The sequence below is a fragment of the Cricetulus griseus genome (assembly GCF_003668045.3).
Source record: "Cricetulus griseus strain 17A/GY chromosome 1 unlocalized genomic scaffold, alternate assembly CriGri-PICRH-1.0 chr1_1, whole genome shotgun sequence".
In the NCBI taxonomy this organism is placed as follows: Eukaryota; Metazoa; Chordata; class Mammalia; order Rodentia; family Cricetidae; genus Cricetulus; species Cricetulus griseus.
Window position 1 is genome coordinate 66,270,753 of NW_023276807.1, and position 10,371 is coordinate 66,281,123.

The 10,371-nt window shown below is 43.9% G+C and overlaps 1 protein-coding gene across 1 annotated transcript in view; it reads right to left on the reverse strand.

Moving 5' to 3' along the window:
* Dlgap2 (DLG associated protein 2) overlaps window positions 1-8,359 on the reverse strand; it is a 189,614-nt gene extending 181,255 nt beyond the window's left edge. The window contains exon 1 of the mRNA XM_035453012.1: window positions 8,319-8,359. Within this exon, the coding sequence (XP_035308903.1) occupies window positions 8,319-8,359 (41 nt within the window). The remainder of the gene's footprint in view (window positions 1-8,318) is intronic.
* Window positions 8,360-10,371: the final 2,012 nt, after the last annotated feature.

Here is a 10,371-nt window from a genome sequence, read left to right on the forward strand (position 1 = left end):
AGAAAGGGACTCAGTCCATCCTACACTTATCTCTGCAGCATGAGACAGGACATGTATCTCTCCCCTCTTTTGGTCTCCGCTGGCTTTGCCAGTAAACTATAGCAGCAAGGGGCCACTTGGAGCTCTATGTACAATGAGGCATTAGAAGGCCTGGCAAGTGTTTGATTATACATGTGCTCCGTAAATGTGATACAAGTCTTGGAGATGATAGTCTGACTCCTTCTCAGTTACTCACAACAGAGTAACAACCCCCACACTGACAAGAAGGCCTATGGGACACAGGGGAGATGGCCAAGGTACAATGGAGCAACTGGTCTTGGATATGACAACTGACAGCTTCCTTTATTATATTGACAGCACTTTCTATTCAAAGGGAACATGAATGGGACCAGAGCTAAGGAGTTATCTTTGGCAGTGTCTGTAAGCTGCTCATTGTTTATCCTCAGGGTCCCCATGTACCAACACGCCCTACCTACCCTGCAAGGCAGAGACATTCTCTGATTTCTTCACTTACAAAGAGACCTTAAGGGACACACCTCTGTCAGCTCATTTTACTTCCTATTAGGAAAGCAATATAATTATAAAATGCCCAAAGAGAGACTCCTGTGTGAAACTTACATGTTTTTTCCGAGTTCTGCCTCTGTTCATATATCACATGTACATGCGATTAATCAATTTTACAAGTGACACATGCTTGGTATTGCAGTTAATTTGAGGAAGCAATGACTTCAAGCCCTGTTAAGGTTTTCCTGACAGTGACAAACAAGTGCACGCAGAACAGTGGGTTTTCATCCTATAGCCTTCACCCAGAAGCTGGTGGAAGTGGAAGCAGACGCCCGCAACTAAACACTGAACTGAACTGGAATCCAGTTGCAGAGAAGGAGGAGTGAAGAGCAAAGGGTTCTAGACCAGGCTGGTGAACCCCACAGAAACAGCTGAGCTGAACAAGGGGGAGCTCTTGGTTCCCAGAATGATAGCTGGGAAACCAGCATGGGACTGATCCAGACCCCATGAATGTGGGGGTCAGTGAGGAGACCTCGGAAATCTATGGGGCCCCTTGTAGTAGATCAGTACTTATCCCTAGCATAGGAATGGACATTTGGGAGTCCATTCCACTTAGAGGGATGCTCCCTGAACCCAGAGATACAGGATAGGCCTAGACCCTATGACAGACTCTGAAGATCCCCTATGGAAGACCTTACCATCCCTGGGAAGCAGAAAGGGTATGGGATAGGTAGGGTGTTAGTTGGGGGCCAGGTCAGGAAAGGAGGGGAGGCAGAGGGAACTGGGACTGACATGTAAAATAATCTTGTTTCTAATTTAAATAAAAAATGGAGAGAAAGAAAAAAGAATAGTGGGTTTTCAAACATTTCTCCATTGCAATATTCATTGGAGCCTCAGTATCAGGACTTCAAGAGTTTCCGATATGCCTGGTCAGTGCATACCTTGGTGCTTAGATTTATGATGCTCAGGAAGATGCTACCCCAGGCACAGTTTCTGTACTTTAAGGTTCTCTCTTGGACAGGTACATCTTCCTCCTAGAAGTGGTGGGAAGGTCACCAGGCCCAACAGCTATGTAGAGCCTGTAAAGTGCATGGCCTTTCATGCTGTTCTGAGACACCCAGAGCCCTCTTCTTTCTTCCTGGTTGAATCTTTTTTATTCTCTAAACACATGATCTATGTTCTCCTGCTAACCCAAGACATCACAGCCACATCCCCAAGGCTAAATGAGAATGCTGCCTCCCCTGGGAACACACTGCTACCCTGGGCTCTGCCTAAAGCCTGCACAACTGTTAGGCCTAATCTGCTAAAAAGCAGAGGGCCTCTGAGATAGATAAAATGCCATGCATGTTAGATACCAGTTTGCAGGAATTTTAACTTCCCGAATCCCAGCCATTATCCTGAATAGCAGAAATAGTCATTGCATAAACATGTTAGGTTGAGTTATAGGAAGCTGCCAATTTTGAAAGTCAAAAAACAATGAATTATCAGCCATCACAGCTTGTCAAACACAATGAAAGATGAGACACAATACTGCCAGGAACCACAAAATGCAGCAAAGGTTTGGTCCCTTACTGTGCAGAAATACACATGTATTCAGAGCAATAAACCTAACTGGCCAAGTTACTAAAAACTCAAAAATTACCTGTTTCCAAACACACTGGTGGGAAGACAGCATAGAAGGTCATATGAGGAACTGACAATGAATAGTGTGTGCAGGAATATTTTGCTTTTATAGTTTCCCTGCACCACGGTGCAATGTAGTTTTATAAGCTATTGAAATACACATGCCTTTGAAAACAGGATTAATGAAGAAAATAGCAAATAGCAGAGCTAGTGAGTTTCCAGACACCAGCTCTGCTGCTGCTGTGAACACATGCTGGGAAGACAGGGAGCATCAGGAAAAAGCATGAAAGGACAGGAATAGGGAGAGGTGTTTGGCTTTAGTTGATAAAGTTACACATTGCATTAGAGAGAAGACAAACATGGCAGGAGACATAAATGAAGAGAAGTTGCTTGAAAGAAGTTTTTTTTTTTTTTTTTTTTTTAGTAAATATCAAATATCAGCTTTGTTTTCAAAGTGAAGGAAGTGGGTTTAAAACACACTCTCAAGGATGATCTGTCTCATCAGTACTGAAGTTCGAATGCAGTGCCATCAGCTTGTCCTATTTATATTAAGGATCTTAGAGATGCTAATTAGGACACAAACCCATGTTTCCAGAGACAGTATGAATTCATAGCTACAGCATATCTCTCATTAAAGCCTGCCTCATCCACACACTAACTCCACAGAGACCAAAGGGCTATTTCATAGAGACAAAAAAGAAATCTACCTGGATTCTATGTTCCCTTTCTTCAATGACTCTCAAGCATGCCAACTGAGGAACTCATTGTGGGTTATGATTATCACTTAAAAACAATCCCTCCCAGACGGTGGTGGTGCACACCTTTAATCCCAGTGCTCAGGAGGCAGAGGCTGGCAGACCTCTGTAAGTTTGAGGCCAGCCTGGTCTACAAAGCTATAAAGAGAAACCCTGTCTCAAAAAACAAAAACAAAAAAAGAACAATTCCTCCCACTCAGGTACTAAATGTAAATATCCAAAACAATTAAGATGGAATAGAAAAAAATCACAGAAGTGTTCAATTTCATCTATATAATATGTTTGAGGTCAGGAATTAGTAAGGGGGTGGTAGAATTTCAAGGGACAGAGAGGAACAGCAATGGTATAAAGGAGAAAAGGAGAGTAATGGAACAGGAAGGGTTAAACAGAATAGAGATAGGAGGGCAGGGCAGAGAAGGGAATAAGAGAGGGACAGCTAACACTAACGACATTTTGGAAAAGTGTATGCAAACCTACAACTTGAGCTGCTTCCTAAACATATACATACACACATGCATATAAAATATTACAAATGGCATCACCTACAATGGTTCAACAATGCCCCAACCAGACACTACAGACTAATAAACAAAATACCCAGTGCCCAGGGTTGGTTACTTCTTTTGCAGATGTTTGCCACTGTGGTTTCATAGATCCCCAAATATTGCAGGCTATTGCTAGTGCTGTTGGTTACCCTCCAGACCTGGATAAAGTCCCTGTTGCTGAAGACAGCATGTACTTGAGTCATAGAACCTAGAGTTACTAAGCTTGTACTGACTTGGAAACCTCATCCTTACTAGTTTAATCACCAGGCTTACATATCTGTGAACTCTGGTGCTATAATAATGACTAGCATAGCAAAACATGCTTACTGGTGCAGTAATTGCATGAATGTCATGAGAGTAACCAAACACTTTCTTGTTGGATTTAAGGCTTGCTTCATGAGAAGAAACCCATACCTGGTGACATTATCAGAGCTAAGAACCTATGGATAGACATATCATAGGCTCTAGTGGAGAACTTGTCTTTATAACTCTGCTAAATGGGCGTAACATTAAACCAATTCCTAATAATTTACTATTATAGCCATAATTTAGTGCAAGTCTTAAGCCTTATCAGAGAAGTTGCTTTTTTTTGTTTCTTCAGATGGTCACAACTGGTCAAGGTGCAGAGAATAAGATACTGTGGAATGTTTAGACATAAACAAGATATCTATGGTGATATCTTGCTTGTAAAAATAAAGTCTGTCTGAAGGTCAGAGAATTGAGCTTGCCATTATCTAACCATAGAGGTCTGGAGGTCTGTACAGACAGACAGGAAGTGAGATGGCTGGTCAGAGAGAGAATATAAGCAGGCAGAAACAGGAACTTGCTCTCTTGTCTGCTGAGAAGCTAAGGAGGAAAAAGGTGGCTTTGGCTTGCTCCTTTTTCTCTCCAAACTCCCAGCATTCTCTTAATCTGGTGGCCCTGTCTATACTTCCTGCCTGGCTACATCCTGCCTGTCACTGGCTGAAAGAGTTTTATTCATCAACCAATATGAGAAACATATATTCACAGCATACAGAAGGACACCCTCATCAATATCTGTATCATAGGTTTCTCCTAAGACTTAGATCATTGAGGAAGAGGAGATAGAAAGAGTCTGAGAGTCAGAGGCTGTGGATGACCACAAAGAGACACCGTCATTCAGATACAACAAGGAAGTTGTACGAGCTCACAGAAGTTGTGACATCCCATACAAGGCCTGTGAAAGCTAAAGTCAGACAAATTTAAGCATGGAGAAGTGAGATGAGAATGAGCTCTCACCTGTAGCTGAGGAGCTACTGGCAATTGATAGTTTTTAGGAGAGTCGTTTTTCTTTAAGGGCGTACCCCCTTGTAAATCAAACTGCTCCAATGGATGATCACACAGCCAAGAGTATACAGGCAACACAAATTGCACTTCATGGGTTTAAAAGCAAAGAGGGCCTAAAGTTTGGTGGGTGGGGAAGGGGGAGTGGATCTGGGAAGAGTTGGGGGAGGATGTCGAATATGGTCAAAATATATTGTATAAAATTCTGAAAGACTAGTAATTTTAAACGTGTGAATACAACACACACACACACACACACACACACACACACACACACACACACACACACGAGAGAAAGAGAGACAGAGAGAGAGGGGGAAGAGAGAGGGAGAGACAGACAGACAGACAGACAGGCAGACAGACAGACAGACAGACAGACAGACAGACGGGGTGACTCGTGATACTAATGGAATAGGAGCCTTGCATGTATGACCAACAAGGGGTGCAGAGATAGCAAAGAGGGTGCTTTGAATAGAGCTCCCAGTCTATAGGCATGGTGTGGCAGGGGCCACGGAGCTCAGGAGGGGCACACTGCAGCATGCTAGTCAGTACTCACCAATCCACTGCAGCTGTAAAACCCAGGACTCCTGAGCCCATCATCACATGCAGACTCCTTACACTGACCTCACTGATGCACAGTCCACTACAGCTCAATCACAGAGTCAAGTAGTATTTGCATTTACTAAGCATTTCTAGGCAATACATTTTATGAGTATGAATATCTTGCTGTGTATATGAATGTATGTATGAATGTACACCACAGAAATGTGTATAGTGAGGCTGGAAGAGGGCACTTGGTCCCATGAAACTGTAGTTACCTATGTTTGTAGATGCAATGCAAGTGTTGGGAACTGAACCCAGGTCCTCTGGAAGAGCAGCCAGTGCTCTTAACTGCTGAGCCATCTATCTAGTTCCCCATTTTCATCTTCCTTTTTTGTTTGTTTTATTTTGGTTTTATTATTCGAGACAGGGTTTCTCTGTAAATATCTCTGGCTATCCTGGAACTCGCTTTGTAGACCAGGCTGGCCTTGAACTCATAGAGATCTGCTTGCCTCAGCCTTCTGAGTGCTGGGATTAAAGGTGTGCACCTCTACCACCCATCCATTTTCATTTCTTAATGAAAACAATTTGTATTTCTTTATATGCATTTTTCTTTAAAAGCTTTTTATTATGATGATTGTTGGTTTTTTGTGTATGTGCATGCATGTGTGCATATGTATGACTTGCATGCCATAGGATCTATGTGGAGACCAGAGGACAACTTTGTAGAGTAAGTTTGCTCCTTCCACCTTCACACAGGTTCTAGGAATTGAACTCAGGTTATTAGGTATGTGCCGAAAGGGCAGCACTGAGCCACTGAGCCATTGAGTCATCTTCCTTCCTCTAGGGGCATTTTTATACTACTTAAAATAATCAATTTACTAAAAAATAGTGAAGATTTTTTAAAATATAATTTGTCACCCTTTTTCCATTAAAAAAAATGTAGCGTAGGTTGGCCTCAAAGTTATGTCTCTCCTGTTCTAACCTCTTAAGTGCTGGGACTACAGGGATAGAGCATCATGACTAGCAATGCTGGCAACTTCTAAAGGAATGGTTTCTACTATTAAACCAGGCACTTCTGAAACCACCATCTCCTGTTTTGAAACTACCATCTCCAGGGTCCTCTACTTGCCAGAAGCAGAGAGACACCACGGTGGATTCTGAATAGCTCTGCTGAGGGCATCTTGATGGAGGAGACAAAGGACCATCTCCATTTGTGATCCTGGAAGGGCTACCGCCATTCTTACCAGGGTATAGTTCAGCTGGCAACATGGTGGCTCAGAGAAGTAACTCATGGAACATACCCCACATACTTCTTTCATTAAAAGATAGTCTTCAGAGGTGAGATGGCAGAGTACTGGCTTGCTCTCACAGCTTGCTCAGGCCACCTTCTTATAGAGCCCAGGAGCAGAAGTCCAGGGATGGCACCAACCACCATGGGCTGGGTCCTCCCCCACTTGATGATTAAATGAGAAAATGTCTTTATAATCGGATCTCACTGAGGCATTTCCTCAACCAAGGCTCCTTCCACTGATGACTCTAGCTTGTGTCAAGCTGACACACAAAACCACCCAGTACACACTCCAAGGCTGTTTATTGTACCATTGGGATTTCTGGTCCACATCCTGTCCTGGCTTTGAGGACCTTTTCTCTGTGCAGCCTCACATCATCCAGATTAAGGAATTACTTCTGAAGGCAAGGCAAACTCCAGCTCTGCAAACTTACACAAGGGCAGCAGGTTTGAGCAGGGTCAAAGAAGAAAAATCACAACTTCATGGAAGAAATCAAAGCTCACTGAAATCAGGGGTGGGCCCAACTGGGACCTTGCCATGGACTCAGATGTCCTTGTCACATGGACACAAGGCACATACATATGCAGGCACAACTGCTCAGTATGAAGACTACTCTCATGAAGTCTGCAGGGTTTTCATCCCGTGTCAAGGTTCTGAATTTGCCGTTCAACAGCGAGAGCTCCATTGCCCGGCACTGGCTTCTCTAATTGCCACCTCATGGGCTGTACATCACATCTGGCTTTTTGTCTGTGCACATGTCCAAATTCCAAGACATGCAAAACTTCCAAAGACAAAAATATCTGCATGTATCTGAATATCCAGTTACTATGGAGACTGAAATCAAAGTGAACTATCTAATGAGAGGTTTTCTCCCATTTTTTTAAAAAAAGACATAATTCTTGCCTGATGCCTTACAGTTTTGGAGCATGTTGAAATGCCTGCTGGTTATTATTCCAAACACATTTTGCTAATATGCAATTGCATATTCTAATGAGAATAGCTGATGACAGCTCATTTTCACGGCTGTGCCCCCTGGGACCCTCACAAATTCTCTGATTACATGGAAAGGCAGTATTTTCAGAACTTCTGCAACTCTGAAGAGGCCTTCTCTCAGCCTGGATGGAGTACCAGTCTGGGTGGATGCTGACTCTGGCACAGACCAAATTACACTCACCTCTTTGAAGGGACCCGAGAGACATTTTGTTAAGTTGTCACCAAATTCAGTTTGCAAATGACTTCAGTCAAGAGTAATCCACTTAATTCCTGGGTGCTTCATTTAGAATTCATAACGATTTTCAAAGCAACCCATGAACACACTGGCACACGCTCAATTTTGTCACTTGTGTGTAGAGGAATTGGATTGACCCTACCAATAACCCAGTTAGACAAGTAAATTTCATTATGGTCTGCACTGCTCTCAAGCTATCTTTGGGGACACACGGCGAATTGCCCCTCACATGACGAGGAAGAAGTGTCCTCCCTCTGGCTGAGGCTCCTCTGACCTTGCATAGCTTCTCCTCTGTCTCTGTACCCTGATTGCTTGGAATAGCCCTGCACCCACCACAATGCTACACGCTCAACCTCACATGACTGAAAAACCACATTCATCCTCGAGGTCACTAGCTGTCTCCAGACCCTTTGCCCAGAATGCCCTCCCTTCAACTCCCCAGCAATGAAACATGGTACCTCTCCCTAACACATGGGTGCTGGGGCCAGGCATGTTCTTATAATACCTCACACAACACATGCAGTACCTCACGTTCTGAAATTCTGTGTATTTCTTGTAGTACTTCATGGTGGTACCCAAATTCCAGCATAGTCCTGATAAATGAAGACTTTTCAGTTTCACAGCACAGGTGGAGGTCCATGCTCCCAGTGACATGTCTACCACCCATCTCACTAAGACAGTAGTTTCTGGTCATTAGTTACCACCCTGGTTTCTAATTGAGGGATTGTTGTCCATCTAAGGAATTCATGTGGTAGCAGAGCTGGTCTAAAGACCCTACTTTGAGGATTCAGCCCAGCTGAGGGGCTGTGTTAGAATGTCAAACAGACTATCCTAAACATAGGATGCCACTGTAAGGTGGCTGTATGAGGATGGCTTGGACCACAGTAGATACTCAAAGTTTTCAGAGATAGGTACAAAGTTATTCATGTCATGAACAAGCTTATTTACATACTGAGTAAATTCCTTAGCCCACTAAACCCCAAGTTTCCCATCTGTGAAATAACAGCAACAATGCGGAATTCAAAACTCATTGTGAGATTAAATGAAAAGGCTGGGTTGCAAAAGTGTAGGGAGCTCTGTGAAGTCCATTGTAGATGTTGCAGTAAGTGCTGATGTGCTGGGTTGTCTCTACATATAGAGAATGACGAAAGGAGAAAACAAAGTTCCACTTACGTCTCACCTTGGAAGGAAGCTCCCGTTGCTACTCTGTTCCTGCGAACCCCAGTGTCACCATTGGAGGCAGCTACTCAGGTGATACCAAAAGGCCAGGTCCTTTTGTTTTTTTTCTCACTGTCTCTTTGGTCCATCCTCTCATTGGGTCTTAACATGCCTTGATTTTCTCAATCACTGAAGGTCTTATAACAGAGGAAGGGCCACAGTCCAACAAGGAACATTGCCACAAAGGGCATGTGTGGGGACACTGGACAGCATGGGGGGTATGTCCTGAGGAGGTGGTAGGTGGACCATGTCTTGAGAATTAAGCAGTTTATATGTCTGAAGGAAGGACTTATCAGGAAGTAGCTCACTCCAGAAGTAAAGGCCATGGAGGAAGTGGCCTATAAAGAAGGAAGGCTAATATGGTGTGAGAGAGTCTAGGGGGCACTGCTGAGAGGGAGTTTAGAGTGTTGGAGTTAAATCAAGGGCAGCTTATCATTCTGTATTTTGGGCCACGGGTTTAGAGTAGCCATAGGAAGGGTTGATTATTGCAATATTCTGAGAAAGGCCCTGAGTCCTTGGGCATTTATTCTATCATTCATTCCTCAAACTTCTAGAGGTAATTGTGTTATCCACACCCAGTACATAAGAATCACGGTGAGACGTGACCGAATGTGGGAGAGCTGGAAGTAAATCCACTGCCCACTGTCCAGACTCCAGGTCTCTGAACCTGACCATTCTGTACTTCTTCTGGCCTCCCAGGTCTAATGAAACAAAGAGCAGGTCATGAGGGTAAGCACACCAGCCACAGTTGAATTGTGTTTGTGGTGCTTGCAGGAGACGGGAGCCAACCAGAGCATCAAAATCAAGGTTGGTCTGTTAGCTATGGCTAGTCAGCTACAGTTCAGGGATTATGCCATATGTGGGGGTTTGCATGGAAACCAACAAAGGCTGGAAATTGCAGTTCAGTTTTTTCTGAACTAGACTTTCTTAAGAGTAGATAGGGGAGCTGAAGAATATGACTGGTTGGGTGATAGGCAGTTGTGTTCATTCTGGTGGAGGAAGTAATGAAGGTAATAAGGTCCCCACGAGGGTGGGGCATTGGCCTGTGATAGAACATGTAGGAGCTGTGTGATCTCACCTGCCCCCATGGCCAGGGAATTACAGTCCACACAGTACAAGTTCCCAGATGAGAGGCTAAGAGGCCCTAAGCCTGGCCAGACACAAAGACCATTTCTGAGCAAACCCTGGGCAGATGTGAGTCTCAGAGCACATGAGTATGCCTCATCCTCTCCAGAGGGCAGGATTAACTCCACATTCTCCACATGGCCAGAATGAGTCATGACAGAGTTGATGGGAACAAAAGAAAGGCAAAGAGAGCCAATCCTGAGCCACTCACCCAGCTGGCCACCTTCCCTGCTTCA